Source organism: Micromys minutus, assembly GCF_963924665.1.
Source record: "Micromys minutus genome assembly, chromosome: 29".
NCBI lineage: Eukaryota > Metazoa > Chordata > Mammalia > Rodentia > Muridae > Micromys > Micromys minutus.
The window spans coordinates 14,608,108-14,630,133 of record NC_137964.1 but is presented as its reverse complement, the minus strand read 5'-3'; the positions used below and the strand labels follow the sequence as shown (position 1 = coordinate 14,630,133).

At 49.8% G+C, this 22,026-nt stretch overlaps 1 protein-coding gene across 2 annotated transcripts; it reads right to left on the bottom strand.

The window, feature by feature from the left end:
- Positions 1 to 9,844: 9,844 nt before the first annotated feature.
- On the bottom strand, positions 9,845 to 14,053 carry TMEM270 (transmembrane protein 270; the record flags this gene model as incomplete). Of its 2 annotated transcripts, none has more annotated exons than XM_080940696.1 (3): positions 9,845 to 10,129; positions 10,822 to 11,259; positions 13,982 to 14,053. In XM_080940696.1, 3 exons carry the CDS (start codon positions 14,051 to 14,053, stop codon positions 9,845 to 9,847), a joined length of 795 nt encoding a protein of 264 aa, XP_080796822.1. The 2 variants fall into 2 exon arrangements, with proteins under 2 accessions (XP_080796822.1, XP_080796823.1); XM_080940697.1 differs by having other exon boundaries at positions 10,096 to 10,212.
- Between the last annotated feature and the right edge of the window lie 7,973 nt (positions 14,054 to 22,026).

Sequence of the window (22,026 nt, the reverse complement as noted above, 5' to 3'; positions counted from 1 at the left end):
TGCGTGCTAGCCCACGTGGGGAGCCTGGGAGACTGAGGAAACACATCCTCTCGTGGCACCAACCAGCGGGTGGATATGCAGAGATACCCAGTCCCAGAGACCAGAAACAGTTCAGAGCAAACATCCCATAACCAACACTCGACGGACACTGGGACTTTGGTAAGGGATGGCAGAAGGGCTCTGGGTGTGCAGGCGACTGAAGTTTGCTCACTGGGTCTTGGGGAGACTCATGGTTGCTGTTACAGACATGGGGTCTCAAGCAGCCCTGGCAAACCTCACTCAGACTTGCAGTGGAGCAGCGACCAGCCTGGGTACTCTTTGTCCTCACTGTGCCCCCTGTTCTAGAGACCCCAGGACCCAGCCCGTCTGGGACACCATGTAGCCTGGCCTCCTTCCCCATACTGGCTTCCTAAAGGGTTTCCGTTCTTTTCTTTTCCATTGTTCGCCCAGTGCCCCTGATTTTGCTTCTGCAGGTCCTGACCCGCCCTCACAAGCCAGGCTGGGAGGAGCATAAGTCTGACCCGCCCTCACAGGCCAGGCTGGGAGGAGCATAAGTCTGACCCGCCCTCACAGGCCAGGCTGGGAGGAGCATAAGCCAGCCAACTCCACTAGGAAGTCAGGGCACGAAGCTGGGCTCCAGCTTTTTAATTATTATTGTTGATGTAGTTGTTGTTTGACAGTGTTGGACTGTGGGTGTGGCTCAGTTGGTAGAGCGCTTGCCTTGTGTGCCCCCCAGCACGGTACAAACCAGGTGTGGCAGTGCTAACCTGTAATCCCAGGGCTTGGGAGATAAACGCAGGAGGATCAGTTCAAATCCATCCTTGTCTAGAGAGAGAGTTTGAGGCTAGTCCAGGCTACAGGAGACCCTATCTTAAAAAAAAAAAAAAAAAAAAAAAGTAGGACAGGGTCTTGTTACAAATTCCAAAGTGTCCTCACATTTTTGATCCTCCTGCCTCAGCTTCCCGAGGGGTAGAAACATAGGCACTTGCCACTACACTGAGCTCAGGATAATAAATTCTTACTACAGAAGGAACATAGAAAGGGAGAGAATATGAGGGGGAGGGGCCTCCTCCCAGCCCTCTTGACAGAGTGTTGGCTCAAACTGCCCTGTGTCTTAATTTCCCTTAGCCATAAAATAGGGGTGACAAGTGACTCTCCTGACAAAGGTGTTGGGGACAGTGTGTGGGACTCTGTGGACTCTGGTTCCCTGGTATGGTGGCCCGTGTCTGCAATCTTAGCACTTGACAGAGAGAATGCTAGCACTCTGGAGGCAGAAACAGGAGGTGTCTCCAGGGTAAGCTAGCCAAACCCTCAAGATCTGGGTTCGAGTAGAATGCCCAGTTTTGTTTTTTTATTTTATTTTATATGTATGGGCATTTTGCTCCAGGAAATGTGGAGGCCAGAAGTCCTTGGAGCTAGATTAACCGATGCCAGGAGCCATTGTGTGAGTGCTGAGAATTGAACCCAGGTCCTCTGGAAGAGTAACCATCTTAACTGGTAAGCCATCTCTCCAGCTCCCAGAGGATGATACCTCGTCTTAATACATGAAGTGAAAAGCAGTTGCAGAAGAAGAATCCTGACATCAACACACATGTACCCAACTACATGTGTGTGCCCACCATCTGCAAAAAAGAAAAAATAAAAACAAACAACACGCATACCATACATGCATGCACAGGAAAGATAGATGGATTAAAATAAAAATCCTTGGTCATGTCCATTATTATCCACAACTGTCTCCAACTCATGTGTTGGTTAACTCACATTTTCCGTGACCAGGGAGGGGCAAGAGAAGGCTTTTGCTTTTAGCTTCTCCAGGGCCCCAGGCTAGAGGCTGCAGCTGTAAAGAATTCCTTTCAGTCCGAGCCAGTGATGCTTTGATAAGCCTGGACCACAGGATGCAGTATCACCAGGCTCGGAGAACACATCACAGGCTGAGGATGCTGTAAGCCAGTACCAGGGCAGAGGTTATTGAAAGCAGGCAGGCTCTGAACTCTGGGGAAGGGGATTAGTGGGGTGGGGGCTCTTTTTTCCCTGTCTTCTTCATGTTTGCTCACTCATCTACCCTTCACGTCAAACATCTGTCCTCCACCCCATGGTTGCAAGAATGCACGCACACACATACACACACACACACACACACACACACACACACCAAGACTCTCAAAATAAAAGCTCCAAAGCTTGACCTTTAAAAGTTGTCTAATATCCTGAGTTCCTTGCAAGAGTAACCTTTGCCTGTTGGATGCTCGGTCCAAATTAGGACGATAGTATCAACAGGCTCAAAAGAGGGTAGAAGAGATGGGGACGGCGAATGGTACTCTGAGATGCTGTCTTCCAGGCACGTCATGACAGTTACACTTCTGAGCTCACCTGCACAAGACCAGGCCTTCACACCTTCCACCATGGCTATGAGAGGAGCTCACAAGGTCCCAGTCCTCTCCAAAAATCAACAAGCAGTGACTTGTTGCTGAGGGGGAGGGAAGGAGGGAGGGAGGGAAGGAGGGAGGGAGGGAAGGAGGGAGGGAGGGAGTTCTCTTCCGTGGCATAGCCACTGGTAAGTTGCCTCCATTCTGGTAAATGATGAGGCTCCTGAAAGCAACTCTAATTAAACTCACACACACCAGAGATGTGAAAATAGAGGAGAGACCCGTTGGAAATCAGAAGGGGGTCAACAGGAGTGGGACAGGGCAATAGAGGGTTTGGGGGGGTGACCATAATCAAAATGCATGACACATACATATGAAAATGTCCTAATGAAACTCATTACTTTGGGTTTAATAAATGCTAATACAAAACATAACATCTGGCAGAGAAAGCTTGGATCCATCCCTTCGTCATGGGAGTCACGTGACTTCAGAGTCCCAAGAGTTTTTAGCCCTTGATGGTTGCATATCCTGGTGTCCGAAGAGCTAGGGGCCCAAGGAAGGTGGCTCAGCAGCTAAAGTTGCCTGCTGCCAAGCCTCATGACCCGACTTTGATCCCCAGGACCCATGTGGTGGAGGGAGAGAACCCCCGAACATTAACCTCTGACCTCCACACATGCAATATGCATTTTATACACACACACACATACACACACACACACACATATAATAAATAAATGTAATTTTCAGAAGTAGTTGTCAGGGACGGAACGGAACATGAGCCAGTTAAGGGGCTGAAGAGGATGCGGTTCAGTCAATGGTGTCTTTGCTTAGTATGTGGGAGAATCAGGAATCATGCTCAGTCACATAAGGAATTTGAGGCCAGCCTGGGCTACATGAGAGAGACATTTCTCACTGAAAAAAACAATTCCAGTTGTATGATACTAGTCTCTGCTCGGGAGGTCCCTTACCTCTTGGGTAGTCATCCTTTCCACAGGCTAGCCCAGTTCTCTCTAGTTGTCTTCCCCGCCCTCCAGGCTGTCCTCATGTGAGTCTCAGGGTTCTGGAAAGTTCATCTGCTCCCTATAGCCAAGCATGGAAGTTGGCATAGAGGGCTAGACTGAGGGTTGTTCCTGTGAGGTGGGCCCCAAGGCAGAGACCCAAGGCTGTACCCTCGCCTTCCAGTTGGGGGAACCCTAAGAGAGGGCATGCAGACAGGCAGACATATGGTCCCAGAGGCTCTTTTAAGTAATGCCAACGGCCTCCTTCGGGTGGGCTGGTGTAGAGTGGCAGCTGTCACCAATCTGGGACAAGGGACATGCGTACAGAGGATGTTGAGATGAATCTGCAGCCAAGGTTAGCCCGTAAAGCAAAACCCAGAGACCAGCACCGTATAGAAAGTCTGGAGAACTCTCTGAGTACTGGCCCCCTACCTCAGGGCAAGGACCTCAAGCAGACGGGGGTGATGGTGGCAGACACAGCTCCTGACCCAGCTGGACGTGGGCTCCAGCCCTCCAGATGTGCGGCCAGCATTCCGCTGTGGAGACGGGGCGGAGCAGCAGCAAGGGGCCCAGCTGGGCCGTGTTAACCCAGAAACAGGTCTTCATGTCCAGATGCTCCGTGTTTAGCCAGCAAGCCAGCTTTGGTCTCCAGATGTGAGCCTGGGCTGGGGGTGGGGTGAGGAGTACATCACCCCAGATGTGCACATTGTGAATAAGCGTGGCTGCAGGATGCAGCTGCTACATCAGGGACCCGAAGGCTGGGCTTGGATTTCTCTTTTCTATTTAGACTAGGGGTGTCCCGTCCAGAACCCCTAATCCCAGCACTCTGATCGCTGGCTCAAGAAAGCTTCAGGATTCACAAATGCTAAGTTGCAGATGTTAACAAAGCCCTGTGGCGGAAATAGGAAGCAAGCCTGACCTGCCCAGGGCTGTATAAACCAGAGACTGGTCAAAAGTGAGTCCCAGTGGAAAGGAGGGATCTGCGGCCCCTCGGAGCGCAGGTAACTTAAACTGGGGATGCGCCTCAGTTGTCGGGGTGCTTGCCTGGCATGCCTGAGGCGCTCGGTTTGATTCCTAGCCATATGTACAGCATTCCTCATAGCTCATGCTCGGAGACCCAGCATTTGAGGGCTGGAAGCAGGAGGATTAGAAGTTCAAGGTCATCCTCAGCTACAGAACTAATTCAAGACCAACTTGTCACACACACACACTACACACACACACACACACACACACACACACAGATTGAATAGAACAGTGCAGTGGATGCAGGGAGGAGCTGGGAAGGTTCTAAGTAGGAACTTCAGAAGGTTTCCAAGGTCTCTAAAAGGTTCAAAGTGCAGTGATAACCAGGAACTCCTGCTAACAGTAGCCCTGGGGCCTGAACCTGCCCCGGGTCCTACAGCTATTCTCTCCGGACAACCCAGAGGCCTCCTCTCCATATCAAAAACTGCCCCAGGGCTGGGGGGGATGGCTCAGTGGGAAGTGAGTCTGCAAAGCCCACATGGTGTGAGCTGAGAGGTGACTCCTAAAAGTTGTATGTTGTCCTACTGACCTCCCACATGTGCAATGGCACTCAAGTGTGCAAGGGTGTGAACACACAAGTACAGCCCATGAATAAATGTATGCTTGTGTGTCTGTGTACCACAGGTGTGCCTGCTACCAGTGAACGTCAGGAGAGAGGATCTGATCTCCTGGAACTGGAGTTACAGGTGATTTGTAAGTTGCAGTGTGGTTGCCGGGATGGGAACCCAGGTCCTCTAGAAAAGTAGTCAGTGATCTTAACCACTGAGCCATCCGGCCCCTCAATCTAATTTTTCTTTTTAAGTTTTAAAGTTTGCCCGAGTAGAGCCTCCCGGCCCCAATGTTCTACCAGGCACTGAAAATCAAAAGCAGAGGTAACAGGACAAGAAGGAAACCCCATCCTCTCCTGACTCTGAGGCACGAAGATATGTATGGTGACCATTAGGAGGCAGAGGTCAAAGGTCAAGCCTATTCAACCACAAGGCCATTGGGGCTTGTGGATGGATAACAGTCCCTAATCATGCTGAGAAAGGAAGCTATAGGGCATACAGAGGGCTCTTCACAACCCGCTGGGGACAACAGGGTTGACATCATGTGGCTTGGGTGAAGAGTCTAGCCAGGGAGCCTTCAGGCTGAGGCGTAAAAGTCCTAACAGGTTGTGTCAGGCCAGAGCTCTGGGGAGGGGGCCGTGCCCCTCAGCTCTGGCAAGCCCTGCCTGAGGCCAAGCCCAGAACTGAGACTGGAGAGAGACTGGCCCTTCTGAGTGGAGCCCGAGGGTCCCAGAGGGGGAAGGCAGTCCACAGCCGAGCCCCCCAAATCCTGCCAAGCCTGGGACAATGGGGAAAGATGGTGGAGAATGCTCTCGTAGGCAGAGGGTTGGGGAACAGTCGCAGGTGGGAAGGTGCCCGGGCTTGGGTGGGCTTGGTGGGAAGCTAATCTCTGGGAGAGTCCAGAATAACCAGGATTCCATCCCTAAACTGGGGGACCTTGGTCACTTACCCTCCCCCAAGCCTGTTGTTCTGCCTGGGGTGCTCATCTCCAGTGAATCCATATAACTCCCGAAATCATTGCCTTATTTGGGGTCAGATGGGGTGAGGACCAGGGACACGGGGAGAATTTAAACATCCCTCACCCAAGCTATGGACCCAGAGAGAAGAAAGAGCTGGGAGCCGGTGCTAGGAAGGTCAGGGAAGGGCCAGAGTCTGGAGATGGGGGGCTCTCTCACAATCACGGCGAGACAGCCAAGAGCCCTGTGTGTCTTGGCTGAGCGGGACCCCTAGGCCGCCAGGTATGTAACAATTCTAGCCGTTTCCTGTAGTAATAATGAGAAAGGGGCAGGTATAAATATACGCACAGCATAAATAAATACAGGCTGAGCCGAGGCTGCATAGCAGACAGATGGCGTGGAGCTGCTGGCCAGCCCTCCAGCCTGCTCCCCCCGCCCGAGGCCTACCCCCACCCCACTGTTCTCCATTTGATTTCTTCCAGCAAGCCAGAGACTACACTCACAGGCCTGAGAAAGATGAACTGGTGACCCTCGGCCCCAGGGCCTCAGAATGGCTATCACGCTGTGACTCCTGGGACATCGAGACGCAGGCATGGGCTGCAACAACAGCCCTGTGAAGGCTGGGCATAAATGGGAAAACTGAGGCACTGCAGAGTTAACTTGCCTGGCCGCTTCTCATAGCTAAGATTGCCTCGACTTTAGACTCTAGAGATAAGACTCCAATCCAAGGTGTTATCACTTCCAGAGTCTCTGCTCTGTGCAATGTGTATGTGCTGAGGATATGGCTCAGTGGATAAAGTGCTTACCCTGAAAACACAAGGACCTGAGTTCAAATCCCCAGAACCCACATACAGCTGGGTGCAAAGGTACCCAGCTGAAGTGCTCTGGGGTGAGACATGGTGGGACATGAGATCTCCTGGCCAGCCTGGTATCTAAAGTGGGGAGCATGGAACTGTCCGGAGTGAGGCAAAAGCCAAGGGCCAACATCGGGATGGTCCTCTGACCTCTATACATGTGCTGCGGTCCACATGTCTACGCTTACACACTGATGTGTGTTGCTAAAGTTCCTTCCATGGAGGAGATGTGAACATAGCTGTTCCCCTCTTCCCAAGGTTCCACTGACAAACCAAAGCTAACAGATTTATTAGGGCTTTCCTATACTATTTAGTGAAGGATTGTGGGCTCACAGAATGGGTGAGCCCAAAGCGGCTACCCTGGAAGGTCTGCGTGCAGTGCCATAGAGTTGGCTCCCCCTTCCCCTAGTCTTCCCCAGACTGTGTACTCCGGCCTCCCAAAGCCATGTGCCTCGAGGGCTGCCTACAAACAGCTGAAAGGAATGGCTGGAAAATCCGGTGAGAGGATCGATGAGCCTACCCAGCCCTCCCGCCTGTGAGGGAATGCCAGCAGTAAACCAGCCAAGCCGTGAGATCTTTTCCACGAAGATGCAAACGATGGTTGGATGGTTGGTTGTTCGGCTTGGATGACAGTCTGTCAATCAGCTGAGGGGAGGGGCCAGAGCAGCAGCAGGAAGGATACTCTAATCCTTTCTCCCAAATCCCTGGCCCGAAGCCACCAGGGTCTTTAAAAGTCTGGGGTATTTATCTCCAAGGCTCTAGAGCAAATACAGCAATGTCCTGGGGCCAGGGATCCTAGGGGTCAGACTCCATTCATCTTGTGTAAAGTTCCAGTGGCCAGGGCTGTGTATACAAGAGGCCTACCTAACCAGTCTGCAAGTGGGCTAGCTATCACGTGGGCCCGCCCTCATCATGATCTATACACGGGGAAACTGAGGCTGAGACGAGGGCAAAAGCCTCACTCAAGGCTTCATGGGAAGGCAAGGGCAGAGAGTCATAGGAGCCAAGTAACTGTCTTCCAAGGACCATCACCACCCCAAAGCTCCCACTTAGGCTTCTCTTGTTCAGCTCCCCAGACTGATCACTTCCTGAAGGGGCTTCGAGAGCAGGGCTTGGTGGGATGGCCCCTTACCCCAGCTATTTGGGAGAATGAGAAAAGACTGCAGTTTCAGGGCCGGCATGGACCAGGTGTTGAGACTTTATCTCAAAGAAAAAGGGCGTGGAGTGATGACACACGCCCTAAGCCTAGCACTAAGGAGGCTGAGGCAGGCAGGTCTCTGTGCACATGGTGGGTTCCAGCAAGAGCTATGTCGTCTCGAAAAACAAACAGCAACAATAATAGAATAAGAAAAACAGAGGTCTGGAAATATAGATGGCCAGCCGGTCTGGCAAAATCAGCGAGCTTTAGATGCAATGAGAGCTGGAAAGTAATAGAGGGGACAGCCGGTGTCAACCTCTTACCACCACAAGTGCACCCATAATGAACTCATGCCACACGGGCGTGGGGAGGGGGTGAGCAACTAAAAGCAAAAAAAAAAAAAAAAAAAAAAAAAAAAGCCAGTATTGCATAGACAATCACACTTCAGTTCAATACCAGGGCTGATCCCACCCCAGCCCCAGGCCCCGCCCTGCTAAGCATTATGTCCCCTGATCAGACCTTTGTCACCTTCCTCTCCCTTCTTAGGCTTTGAACACCTGTGTTTTTCCCTGTTTCTGTCTAGATGCCGAGGCCCTACCCTGGTCCCAGGCAGCTAAAGCACCTTCATGGGTCTGGTACCCAGGTTCCCCCGGCAGTTGTGGGTGCTCTGGAACCCAGAGGAGGCTGCCCTCTAATCAGGAGCTTGTAGGTCATTCCGCACGCTCCAGCAGAGGCGCTACCTTGAATAAAAAGAGCCCACTCTGAGGTCTCTCGAAGGCAGGTAAGTTGCTTCTTGTATTTAGAGGAAGAGTGGGGAAAACACATCTAGAGCATCACTCATCTAAGGCCAGAGCCAGAGCCTGGGCTAGCCCGTGTCTGGGGGAGCCTGCCTTTGCCAGTGAGAGGCTAAGGAGACTGCATATGCCTCTTGCCCGGGGGAGATTGGCAGTCTGGGATGTGACATTTTTGGAAAGAGAAAAGGACAAATTAACTAATGGATCTATGATAGAGTGGAGGACAGGATGGGTAGGTAGATGCATCTGGGGACTGATAGATGGATTTGGGGGTGAAGGGGTGGAAGAATAAATTTGGGGGTAGATGGGTGGATGGGTGATGGGTGGTAAGTGGGTGGCTGAACTTTTGGATGGGTAGAAGGAGAGATGAGTGAATTTGAGATGTTTGAAAGGATGAATAAATGGACGAATTTTGAGTGGATAGAGGGAGAAAGAAGGAAGGGAAGGGGGAAGGAGGTAGGGAGGGATGGAAGGAGGGAGAGGGGAAAGAGAGAGGGAAGGAGAGAGGGAAAGAGGACAGAGGGAAGATGGAGGGAGGAATGGAGGGAGAGGGAGGAAAAGGCAGAAAGAAGGGAGGGAGGAGAGAGGGAGGGTCCTCTGGATAATTGGTGGCTGTGTAAATGCCATGCTGGACATGCAAACTTTGTCTACATCTCTAAACTGTGAGGTCCTGGCACCCCCAAGAGGCCAGAGTCTCTAACTGCCCTTTAAGTCCCCGGAGAGCTAAGAACCAGGGGCATAGAAACAAAGCCATCTGGAGACCTGAGCCTATTCTGACACGTTACATGACCTTGGAAATGTCCAATCTCCGAGGCCTCATTTTCTTTATGTGGAAAATGATAGTCAAGCCAGATGTTAGTGTTGCTAGGAGACAAACCAAACGATGTGTAAAGTGTCTGAGGAGGTTGATGCATGACACCTGAAAGGCACTTGAGGAATGTGATTTCCTTCCCAGAAGTGCCAGAGCCTAGGATTTCATCCTGTGTGCTCATAAGCACAGGTACACAGATGCACACGTGCACACATGCGTACATGCACACGTGCACACATGCATACATGCACACGTGCACACATGAGTACATGCACACGTGCACACAGAATGGCCTTCCAGACCCTCCAAATAAAAAGATCGTGAGTCTGAAGGGTAGGTGTGGAAAACACTTATTCTCCGGGGGTTTCAGGCTGAGATGGGAGAGGTCCAGACTCAGTGGTGGAGGGTTCTGGAATTAAGAACTGAGGCAGGGGCCCCGAGGTCTCCTGGGATTTGGCCTCCTGGGCATGGGCCAGTTGGGCTGTGTGTTCAAAGGCAGCTTGAAGCAGGTGGGAAGCAAGGCAGGTAGTCCAAGTGATGAGATAGGCCAGGTTCCAGGAAGTGAGTGCGGTCCTGTGCTCCACCCACAGATAGAGGCGTCTCAGCAGGGCAAGGGCTTCCAGTAACACAGAATTCTGCAGGAGGGTCCAGGCAGGCAAGAGCATTGGTAAGGACTGGAAGGATGATGGCTCAAGTAAGCTGAGTTTGAGCCCCAGCCGCCACATGGTGGAAGAAAAGAAATAAACCCTGTTGTTCTCTGACACCCCCTTGTGTACAACATTCATACACATTTTTTAACACTCTATGAGCCAGGCAGTGGGGCGCACTGCTTTGATCCCCCAGCACTTAGGAGGTAGAGCCAGGCAAACATTAAGAGTTCAAGGCCAGCCTGGTCTACAGATTGAGTTCTGGGACAGCCAAGGCTTCATAGAGAAACCTTATCTGAAAAAAAAAAAAAAAAAAAAAAAAAGTTAAAAGTAGTGTTGGAGAGGGCTGTAGAGATGGGTTTGTGACTAAGAGCAAGTACTGCTCTCGAAGAGGACTCCAGTTTGGTCTCCGTTATCCATATTAGGTAATGCAGATGCAGGCTCACAACTGCCTGTAGCTCCAGCAACAGAGGATCTGATGCCCTCTCTGGCTTCAGAGGACACACACACACACACACACACACACACACACACACACACTTTAAAAATAAAAATAATTTAAGAGAGAGAATGGTTAAGTGGCCCCCAGGACCTTCCCATAGCCAGTGCTGACCAGCTGTGGTCACACCCAGAGTCCCCAGGCTCATCAGCATCCCCAGCCTGCATCCCTGTCAACCCACCTGGCCGGGCAGCCAGCCCAGGCTAATGTGATGGGCTCTCTGCACCAGCTTCCAGGTCAACAGCAGCATCAGCAAGGCCACCAGCATCAGATTATGCAGGCATGATAAAAACAGGTTCCTGAAGGTGGCTGGAGACGGAGCCAAAGGTTCACAGGCACAGAGGTGCCCCAAGACCAGCCTCACAGTGTGGGTGCAGCACAGCCCGACTCTATATGCCAGCCTGGGTCCACAGAGCAGCAGCCACATGGGAACCCTCAGCAATGCCAGTCCAGCTCGAAGGGCCAAGCCCAGAACGCAGGTTAGGATGACTTCTGGAAGCAGGCAGGCCTGGTCACTGCCGGAGCCCCACGCTTCCTGGGCCAGCCCCGACACCCAGTGCTGAAAAACGGCCATCTTCAGGAGCAGAGAGCTGTACAAGTGAGCGCGGTTCTGGATCAGCTGCAGGAAGACGGGGACACAGTGTCACCACTGCCATGAACCTGGGGTGAAACCCAACCAGTGCTTTGAGAGATAGGGGTTGCCCAGTCAATGTGAGCTAAGCCCCAGTTTACTTGTGATGCACAAGAATAGCCTCATTCATTCATTCATTCACTCATTCATTCATTTGACTTTGGTTGCTTTTGAGACCTGGCCTCTCAAGACAATCCTGACTATCCTGGAGATCACTGTAGACAAGGCTGCCTTTACCTCCTGAGTACTAAGATTAAAGATATGTGCCACCATGACTGACTATAATCTTATCCCCCCCTTACCTCCCCCACCCCTGTGTAGCTCTGGCTGTCCTGAAACTCTTTCTAGACCAGGCTGGCCTTGAACTCAGAGATCTGCCTGCCTCTATCTCCCAAGATTTTTTGTTAAGAGTGACTTTGTTTTTTTAAAAAATGTATTCGAACACACTATCACAGATCAGAACCCATTACAGATGGTGGTGAGCCACCTTGTGGTTGTGGGAATTGAACTCAGGACCTCTGGAAGAACAGCCAGTGCTCTTAACCGCTGAGCCATCCCTCCAGCCCCTTATGAGTGATCTTTAAGCATGGGGGTGGAGCTCAGCTGTGGCGTGCTTGCCTAGCATTCGTGAAACTCTGGGTTCAAGCCCAAGCCCTGCACATAACCAAGAGAGGTGGTGCATTCCTGTAACCTCAGCAGTTTGGACGTAGGAGCAGAAGGACCTGGTGTTCAAGGTCCTCTGGCTATATAGGAAGTTCAGAACTAACCTAATCTACATGAAACCAAACAAATGAGCAGAGGGTGCTCAGTGGTTCAAGCTCTTGCCCCACAAGCCTGGTGACCTCAGTATGATCCCAGAACCCATGGAAAGGGGAGAGAAGAGACCCAACTTCCCCCAAATCGTTCTGACTTCCACATAAGTGCTATAACAAGCAAGCACCTATCATATGCATCACACACAATAATAACAATTGATAAAAAAATTTTAAATAGTAGAAATTACCACCCCTTCGGTTAACTCTGACTTCCCACCAACACCTGGGCTTACCTGGAACCCTGGTTACCCTTGTCATCATGAAGGGAGCTGAGCATAAAGATATCATTAGGGACAGAGAGATGTAGAGCTATGGAAGAAAGATGGCAGATCTAACAAGAGACCTACTGTGAGAAGCATAGGAGGAGAGACAGAGGATTTCCAGGTCTTTCATCTGAGTGGCAGGTTGCTCAAGGGTGTCTTCTATTCATCAGGAAGTGGGGGGGGGGAATAAGGTTGTAATTGAGAATTACAATTACAAAAACGAAGAGCCGACCTCTCTGGTACAGCCCGAAGCCTCCAGCCCATAGGTGACACAGATGATCAACATACACCAAACCTCTAATACCTTATATCCATAGGACCATCGGGGTCTAGGAACTGTGGGTTCTGAAGGACCAGTATAGGAAGCCAGGAGTGGGGCTCATGACTGCTGTTGAGCAAAGGTCAGGAGTTCAGGTCCAGCCTGGGATATACAGGGAGTTTTAGAACTAGCCTGGGCTACAACGGTGAGTTTGAGGCCAGGCTGGACCAAATAGTGAGACAGCAGGGGAGGAGGAGGAAGAGAGAGAACTGGAGAAATGACTCAGCAGCTGAGAGAGTGCTTGTGGCTGAAGCATAAGGATTAGAACAGAACTCTGGTCTCAGTGCCCACATAATATGCCAGAGCAGGCCAGAGCAGGCATAGTCCAGTGTACACATGGCCCAGTGCACAATGCAACCCCAGCACTGAAGGCATTGTTGAAGGAGCATCTCTGGGACTTGAAAAGCTGCTGGACAAAATAAAATCAGCAAACAAGTGTATCAGCTCCAGGCTGGAGCGATGGCTCAGTGGTTAAGAACACTGACTGCTCTTCCAGAGGTCCTGAGTTCAAATCCCAGCAACCACAGGTGGCTCACAGCTGTCTGTAATGAGATCTGGTGCCCTCTTCTGAAGACAGCTACTCATATTAATAAAACAAATCTTTTTTTAAAATAAATGTATCAGCTCCAAGTTCCAAGGATCAAAGAAATAAGAGATAAAATTTGCTGAATTCAACTAAAAGAAAAGAAATAAGTGGGGGAGAGTCCTCCTCTGGCCTCCATGTACACACACAGGCATTTGCACACGTGTACATACATCATACCCACACCCACACACATGCACACCAAAAAGAAGAAGGGAGAGAAAGAAAAGGAGGAGGCAGGGGAAGGAGAAAGGGAAGGAAAAGGAAAGGAAAGGACCCAAATGGTGGAAGGAGAGAACAAACTCCCAACACACAATATTTTTAAGGGAAAAAAAGGAAGGGTCAGGTGTAATGTCTCAGCACAGGGAAGGCAGAAGCAGACAGATCTTTATGAGTTCAAGGCCAGCCCGATCTACATAGCAAGTACCAGGACACCAGGGCTATATAATGGGACCTTGTCTCTCACACACACAGACACACACACAGACACACACACACACACACACACAGACAGAGAGAGAGAGAGAGAGAGAGAGAGAGAGAGAGAGAGAGACTCATATATGGGGAAGAGAGAAGAGAAAAGGGGGGTAGGGGAGAAAAAGGAAGAGAGATGGTTGATAGACAGCCATGCCACAATACTTTGGAGATGAGGCTTTCAGAGGTTGCTGTTTATTCCTTGGTGGCTGAAGTGGCTGGGTCTCTATGGGCTCCCTATCCGCACCATGCTTACCAGCGCAAAGAGCCTCCCAACCTGCAGCAGAATTCTCAGAAGGCCGGATCTGACCCGGGGAGCGGCCTCCATGTCTGACCTCCATCCATTCCACCAGCCAGGAGAGGCAGGGTGACCTCACAGATGCCACAGGGTGGGGGTCCAGTTACCATGGGGACCCAGTTGCCACATGACACACTACCCTTTTCCATAGATCCCCTTACCTGCTCCTCTGAGCTCAAGTCTGGCTACATGGCCATCACAGACCAGATGCTTGGTCCCTAGGATCAATTGTCTATCTCAGAGCCCATTTCAGAATCAGCCTAGCTTACCTGCCAGACTTGGGTAGTGGAGAGGTAGAGAGACAGGGATGTGGAGAAAGAAGGAAATGAAGGAGGGGAGATGGAATCTGTATGGCCTTACCTTCCAGGTTGGGCCCTGAAGGTAGCAGATTTGACGTAGGAGAAGCCCCACTTTAGCTTCCTAAACGAAGACCCCTCTGTCCTCACCCCCAAGCCTCTCTCCCTGTCCCTTCCCCGTCCCCCATCAGTTTCAGACTGGAGAACGAGTGTGCAGTCTTGGAGTTTCTCCATTCAGAGGACCAGGAATGAGCAGCTGGGAGCATAAAGGAATCGGTGTGTGCTGCCTTGCACCACGCCAGGGGGCGCCATTCCGCTTCTCTCCCTGGAGAAACACGATCTCACCCCCAGAACAAGAAAGGGTTCCGAGCGGGTGCAGTACCGGGATGGGGTCGCGCGGGGGCAGAAGACACCGCAGGGGCGAGCGGGACGCTTGGCAGGCATGAGACAGTTTCTGATTTTTGCCCTGTCACCTGCGAGGCTGATTTCCTGGTAACTAACTACCTGGTTGTGGCACCTGAGAGAGCTCCTTGTGCATTTCCTGACAGTGCCCGGGTTTCAAGAAGGAACCAACCCGAGATAATGAGACTCAGAGTCTTCCCTTTATTTGACTCATTATCTGCGCAGAACTGGGGATTAAGGACAGGACTTTGCAAGCCACGCACCCCGCCAGGCCTCCATTTCTCTGTGTATCTGAGGCTAACTTCTGAGTCTTCCGCCCCGCACCCTGCTATTTCAAGTTTTTTAACTTGATTTTTTTTTTAATTTATGCGACTTGGAAAGAGCCATTTTTAGCGAGAAAAAAAAAAACAAGTTTCCACACTTAGTGGCATATTGATGATGTTTGTATACTTCAGAAAATAATAAAAGAACAGATTAGAAATAAAATAATGGAGCCAGGGCATGGTGGCACATGCCTTTAATACCAATGCTTGGGAGGCAAAAGGCAAGGTGAATGTCTGGGTTCGAGGCCAGCCTGGTCTATGTAGAGAGTTCCAGAACAGCCAGGGTACACAGAGAACCCCTGTCTTGAAAAAAAAACTGAGAGGGAGGAGAGACAGAGACAGTGGCAGAGACAGAGACAGATAGAGACCATGTCTCAAAAAGAAAGGAAAGAAGGAATCAAATACCAGGCCAGTAGGTAAAGCATTTGCTGTCAAGACTATTGACTTGAGTTTGGTCCTGGACCAGAGCCACACTGAGTATAAAGAGAGAAGCAACTGCTGGGATTTGGAGGTGGTAAAGTACATGGTTAATGTGCAAGAGACTGAATTCCACTCCCAACTCGGAAAAAGAAAAGAAAAGGAAAAAAAATCAGAGGTCAAGGTTAAAGTACTTAATACCAACCCTGATTACTTTAGCTACATCCCCAGAACCCACATGTTGGAAAAATAAAAACTATTGCCCCAAGTTGTCCTCTGATCTCCACAGGCAAGACCCTTGTCATGTGAACACCCACACCACAGGAAGGAAGAAGAAAGACGAAAAGAAGGGAGGGAGGGAGGGAGGGAGAGAGAGAGAGAGAGAGAGAGAGAGAGAGAGAGAGAGAGAGAAACTTTTTTTAAAAGTTAACAAAAGGAATCAAAAGAACCATGAGGTTTGTGCAAAGAAGGTGAGTCAAAGACACACTGAGATGCTATCTTCCCTTCCTTAGCAGAAGTCAAAGTCAGGGGCACATCATGTACCAGTGACTTTATGGGGCAAATAGAAATTCATGCAGAACCCAGAGCCTGGTGCAGGACCTCAGAGATCCTACAGGAAATGATCATGCAAAGCTGCCCATAAAACACCTGGGCAGCTACAACTAGAAATAGACCAAGAGCTGCATGATTGGTTCATTGGTAGAGCCCCTGCCTAGAGTCCCCCATTGAGGGCTGGGGGCGTGGCTCAGTGGTAGAGCACCTGCCTAGAATCCCCCAGTGAGGGGCTGGGGGCGTAGCTCAATGGTAGAGCCCCTGCCTAGAATCTCCTGGTGAGGGAGGAAAAAAAGACTCAAACAACTGATCCTACTTCACAACCCCACTGGCAAAAGGGACTTTTACAGAGACGTCTACTCATGAATAAAGATAAGTGTAAAACTGCAGACAGGTCTTCCCATAAGTAAAGAGATGGATAAATAAAATAAATAGGAAACTCCTTTGAGAGATGACTCAAGGTTGTCTGGATAAATAAAATCCATACGGGTTGATGTGGAAAGGTCTGGAAAAGGCTACGTGAAAAGAGAAAGCTCCAGGGAGCTATCTGTAGCATGACAGCATTAACATATGTTTCCCGAATGGCTATGAAATACTATGTATTGTTCTGGACATGCAATGTGTGTATATATATATATTTTTAAGACCACAGCAACTCCTATAGGAGAAAAACATTTCATTGGGACTGGCTTACATTTTTGGAACGTCACAGTGGAAAGCATGGTAGCATGCAAGCAGACATGGTGCTGGAGAAGGAGCTGAGAGCTCTACATCTTGATCTGCAAGCAACAGAAGTGACTTCGTGCAACACTGGGCATGGCTTGAGCATATGAAACCTTAAAGCCTGCCCCCAAGTGACACACTTCCTCCAACAAGGCCACGCCTCCTAATAGTGTTCCTCCCTCTGAGCCAAGCATTTAAACACATGAATCTATGGGGGCCATATGTATTCAGACCACCACAGAGACCCTTTTCTTCTAAAGTTTGGTCACGATGTTTTGTTAAAGCACTAGACACCTAAGACAGGGTCTAAAAGGAACCTGCAGCTTGGAACCACAAAGCCTGGTGACTTTGTACTGTTCTAAGAACAAACCTGAGTGTCCAGTACAGTAGGTACAGAGGCATGGCTCCACGGTGTTGCCAGAAGCCACCAGAACAGTTCCTGTAATCTTTTAGGGATCTCTACTCAGGTATCCAGCTTCTTGGCTGCACAACAGAAGAATTTTAAGCCAGACATGGTGCAGTGAGCTGGCAGGCTATGCTAAAGAGGCAGAAGCAGGAAGATCACAAGTTCTAGGCCAGCCTTTGCCATGCTTTGGGCTGGTTGAGATGGCTCAGTGGGCAAAGAAGCTTGCCGCCAACCCTGATGTACTGAGTTCAATCCCCAGGGCACACTTCAGTAGGGAAGAGCTGATCCCTATGGCCTGCACACAACACACGTTAAAATAAACTTTAAACAAAGGAATCTCACAAGCGAGGGTTTTTTAAAACTATACACTAGATAAATCAATGAATAGAGAACTTATTTTTAAAGCGAGAATTATGGGGATGTGGAAAGGGAAAGAAATCTCTCACCACCAGCTCAGCATCTAGAATTCCAATATAGTTAACTCCAACTTTAAGGCCTTTCTCCTTTTCCATATGCAAACCTGCAGTTTTTGAAGTCTTAGCAGAGATTCGGTTTACAACAGAAGCTTCGTCCTGACCCCGCATTCACAGTGGCTTTCTCAGACTGCTATCCAACTGGAGGCCCCTCCAAAGCCACTGTATAGTCTCAGTTATCTAAAGAGAGGAGGGACATTTCTGAGCAGACAGATGTAACTCATGAGCCGCCAGAATGGCATAGGTATCTCTGTGTCTGCCGCAAAGAAACCTGGGTAAACTCTTGGGGAAGCGTGCATACTTAGTTTCTTCCCGAGATCCTCTCTTTGCTCTTAACCCTTATGCTTAGAATGTATGTGTGATGGTTTGAATAGATATGGGCCCCATTAGTGTGTTTGAATGCTTGGCCCAGAGAGAGTGGCACTACTAGGGGGCGTGGCCTTGTTAGAGGAAGTGAGTCACTGTGGGGGCAGGCTTTGAAGTTTCCTATGCTCAAGCTCTGCCCAGTGGGGAATGAAACCTTCTACTAGCTGTCTGTAAAAGACAGCTCTCCCTCGGGCTGCCTTTGGATCAAGATCTCAGCTCCATCTCCAGCACCATGTCTGCCTGCATGCTGTCATGATTATGGACTGAACCTCTAAAACTGTAAGCCATCCCAATTAAATGTTGTTCTTTCTAACTGTTGCCATGCTCATAGTGTCTGTTCACAGCAATAGAAAGTCTAAGACTGTATGTTAAAAAATAGAAACAAGCAAAAACTCTGAATAAACTCAACTTCTTCCAAATGCTGTGACCCTTTAATGCAGTTTCTCATGTCATGGTGACCCCTCACCATAAAATTATTTCTGTTACTACTTCATATCTGTAATTATGAATCATAATATAGATGTTTTTAGAGATAGGGACTTACCAAAGGGGTTGCAACCCACACTGAGAAACATTGACTGAGCATTTAAAGATACGATCAAGTCTTACAAGCCTAAGTTCAAACTCTAGGACCCCTATGGTGTTTTATCACACCAATTAAGACATAGAGCTGCATATATCTACACACACACACACACACACACACACACACAATGGAAAGTGATAATTCAAGTATTTTTAAACAATATGGAGCCACCATGTAACCCTAGGGAGCATCCTTCACAGAGCCTCCTGTCCAGACGCTAGGTTCAGTTGCACATCCTCTCAACACAGTCCACAGTATGTGTGTCCTGAATGGACGGTGGCAGGCCAAGATGAGACCCTGGCCTTCCTGACATGTGTATCCTCATACAGAACCTTGTATGCAGTGATGGGAGTGGGTCCCTTCAGTGACACCCAATGTCCTACCTGAGCCTATAGAAGCCACTGAGTTGGGTGAGGAGCAACCGACCCTCCCCCTCCACACATATAACCATCCCTTTCTCTACACCACGTAAACCTCAGGACCCCTCAGGCTTGGGAAGCAGCAGGAGCAGCTGCCCAGTGAAGCCCATCATCTTAGCCAGCATGGGACAGAAGAGTTGGATTAAATAAATAAGGGGCTGAGACAACAGGAGGGGAGAACACTGACTTAAAGACCATCAGTACTGTTACGTTGTTCAATAGAGAAGCTGAAGGGCTGGACAGATGGTTCTGTTAACAGGGTGCCTGCATACAAGCATGAAGACATGAGTTCAAATCCCCAGCCTCCATATATTACACACACACACACATACACACACACACACACACACACCTCAAATACAATAATGAAAATCTATAATGCCAGCCCAGGGAGGTGGAGACTGTAGGATCCCCAGGACCCACTGGCTAGGCTGGCTATTCCAACTGGTGAGCGTTCATTGAAAGACCCAGATTCAAAGGAACAAGTGAAGAAGTGATGGAGAAAGACACCACACACACACACACACACACACACACACACACACATGCACACACATACACACACCACTCAGGGACATGGAGAGCCTACCAGCCTAGCTCTGCCAAGCTCCCAGGCAGCGCCTTTGAAAAAGAGGTTTATTGGAGCACAGGAATGTTATGTGGAAAAGGAGAGAAGACTAGGCAAAGGCCTATCAGGACTCTGGTCAGTATTGCTTGGGGTGGGGGTGGGGGGCACATTGCACAGTTGGTGGGGTGCTTGATGCACGGTGTAAAAAGACAAGTGTAGAGGCAGAGGCATATATCTATGGTACCCACAATTGGCGGGGGGTGGGGGCAGTTTAGAAAGGAAGATTCCTGAAACTTGAGGATCAACCAGTTAGGACTCCAGACTCAGTGACTGTCTCAAACAACAGGGGAAGAAGTGATTGAGGGAGACACTTGTTGTCTTACCCATCGACTTCCGAACTCTACCCATTTTCTCTCACTTATGTGCACGCACGCATGCACGTGCACACCAACATTGCATCTCGGTTAATTCAGCAGAGGTGGAGTGCCCTGAGGGATGGTATACCTGGTACACTCTAACGGCCAGGAGCAGGTGGTCAGGAGCAGTGGTCAGCGCCCCAGCTTGCGTACTGCAGGTGAGCAGCCATGGCGACAGGCTGAACAGCTACCAGTCTGTGCCCCAAGAAGCCAAGTTCATATCCTATCCCCAATAAGCCAGTTGGGAAAGCTAAGTTAATTCAAAGTGGGGATTTAGTAAATGCAGCCACATTTGGAGAATGGACAGAGCGATCCGGTGATACACCCTGGGGTCCCAAAGTGATACTAACATTTAATAATAATTAGGGATATGCACATCCAAGCAGTGTCCATCAAAGTGCAGCCCCACCCATCACTGGCCCACCACTGTGTCGAGAAGGTTGTAAGAAGGAGAACAATCTCCCTTCCCCCACTCTGGCTGGCCCAGAGTTTTCTTCTCCCAACATGAGACTCCTGGGACTATCCCAATCTCTTGGGGGTCTTCTTTTTTTTTTTAATATCCTGTTAGCTAAGGTGTCTCTTTATAATATATTCATTTGTGCCAGACCAGTCACAACCAAGGAAGCCTTAGGAAGGTGTCTGAGTGGGCCAGGATGGTACTAGCCTGGCGCTGACCTAATTGTCCCATCCCCCAATAGCCATCAATACTGGTGCTAGCATCCCAGGGATCTACTGCCTTCCTTTTAGGCTATTCCTGATCACTCCAACTAGAGAGCAATGAGATGATTCTATCTGAGATCAACTTGGTGAAACAAAGAACTGGGGGGAGGGGCGATCATTGACTCACCAGTGACTCAGGCAATTCCATCATAGAATGATGGCAGCCCAGGAAAACGCTATTCTGGGATTTTTCTTCCCAACTTGAAAGGTCCCTAGAAGAGTCTCCTCTCCCCTAACTCAGCAGTTGCTGTACCACATCTGGAACCTGGGGAGGGTAAGTTTCCCAAGTCTCCCAGAGAATGTTTCTGTCCTAAAGGAACAACTACAGAAGAGGCTCATAAGAGAGTGTGAGCTCAGCCTAAAGGCTAAACAAATTCAAAAGGTAGAGAGGCCACCTCAAGACTTGCTGTCTTGGACAGAGCTGTCCTCACAGTCAGCAGTGAGACTGGAAAAGCCACTGTAAGGTGGGCACTTGCAGCAGCGCAGGGCCCCTCCCAGCAGCAAGGGGACTGAACCGGTCCAGCCCATGTAGAGAGTAAGGTCTCTGTCTTAGTTAGGGTTTTACTGCTGTGAACAGACACCATGACCAAGGCAATTCTTATAAAGAACAGCATTCAGTTGGGGCTGGCTCACAGGTTCAGAGGTTCAGTCCAGGAAGCAGGGCAGCATCCAGGCAGGCATGGCGCTAGAGGAGCTGAGAATTCTACATCTTCATCCAAAGGAAGCCCGGAGCAGAATGTCTATTCCACAGGATGGAGCTTCAAAGCCCACCCCCACAGTGACACACTTCCTCTAAGAAGGTCACATCTACTCTGCCAAGGCCACTCCTCTTCATAGTATCACTTCCTGGGCCAAGCATATTCAAACCACCACAGCCCCCATATCTGTTTTTGGACCAATAGCGGGTCAGAGAAGCCATGGATGATGTGTGTTATCCAGGACATGGACACCAGCAGCTGCAGGCTAACTCCCGAGCACAGCTAAATCACCTCATCGTGACCTTGACCTTGATCCTCTCATTCAGCCTCCACTCACTGAACTTGTCCCCAGTCACTCACAGAGGCAAACTCAACCCTGTTACAATGAAGCAGATGACCATGAGAACCATGTAGTCCTATGGCAGCACTTTCAGGAAGGCATCCAGCCACACTCTTGAACCTCTCAGATCTTCCGCCAGCTCTCCCAAACATGGACATCTTCCAAATGTTCCATCTCTCACCGCATGGGCAGCACACAGCTCACAGAAGCAATCAGCCAGCCCAGTGTGGCCAGAGAAATGAAGACTGACTACAATTCCAGGGAAGCCATGGCTCAGAGTCCATTGGAGTCAGGACGA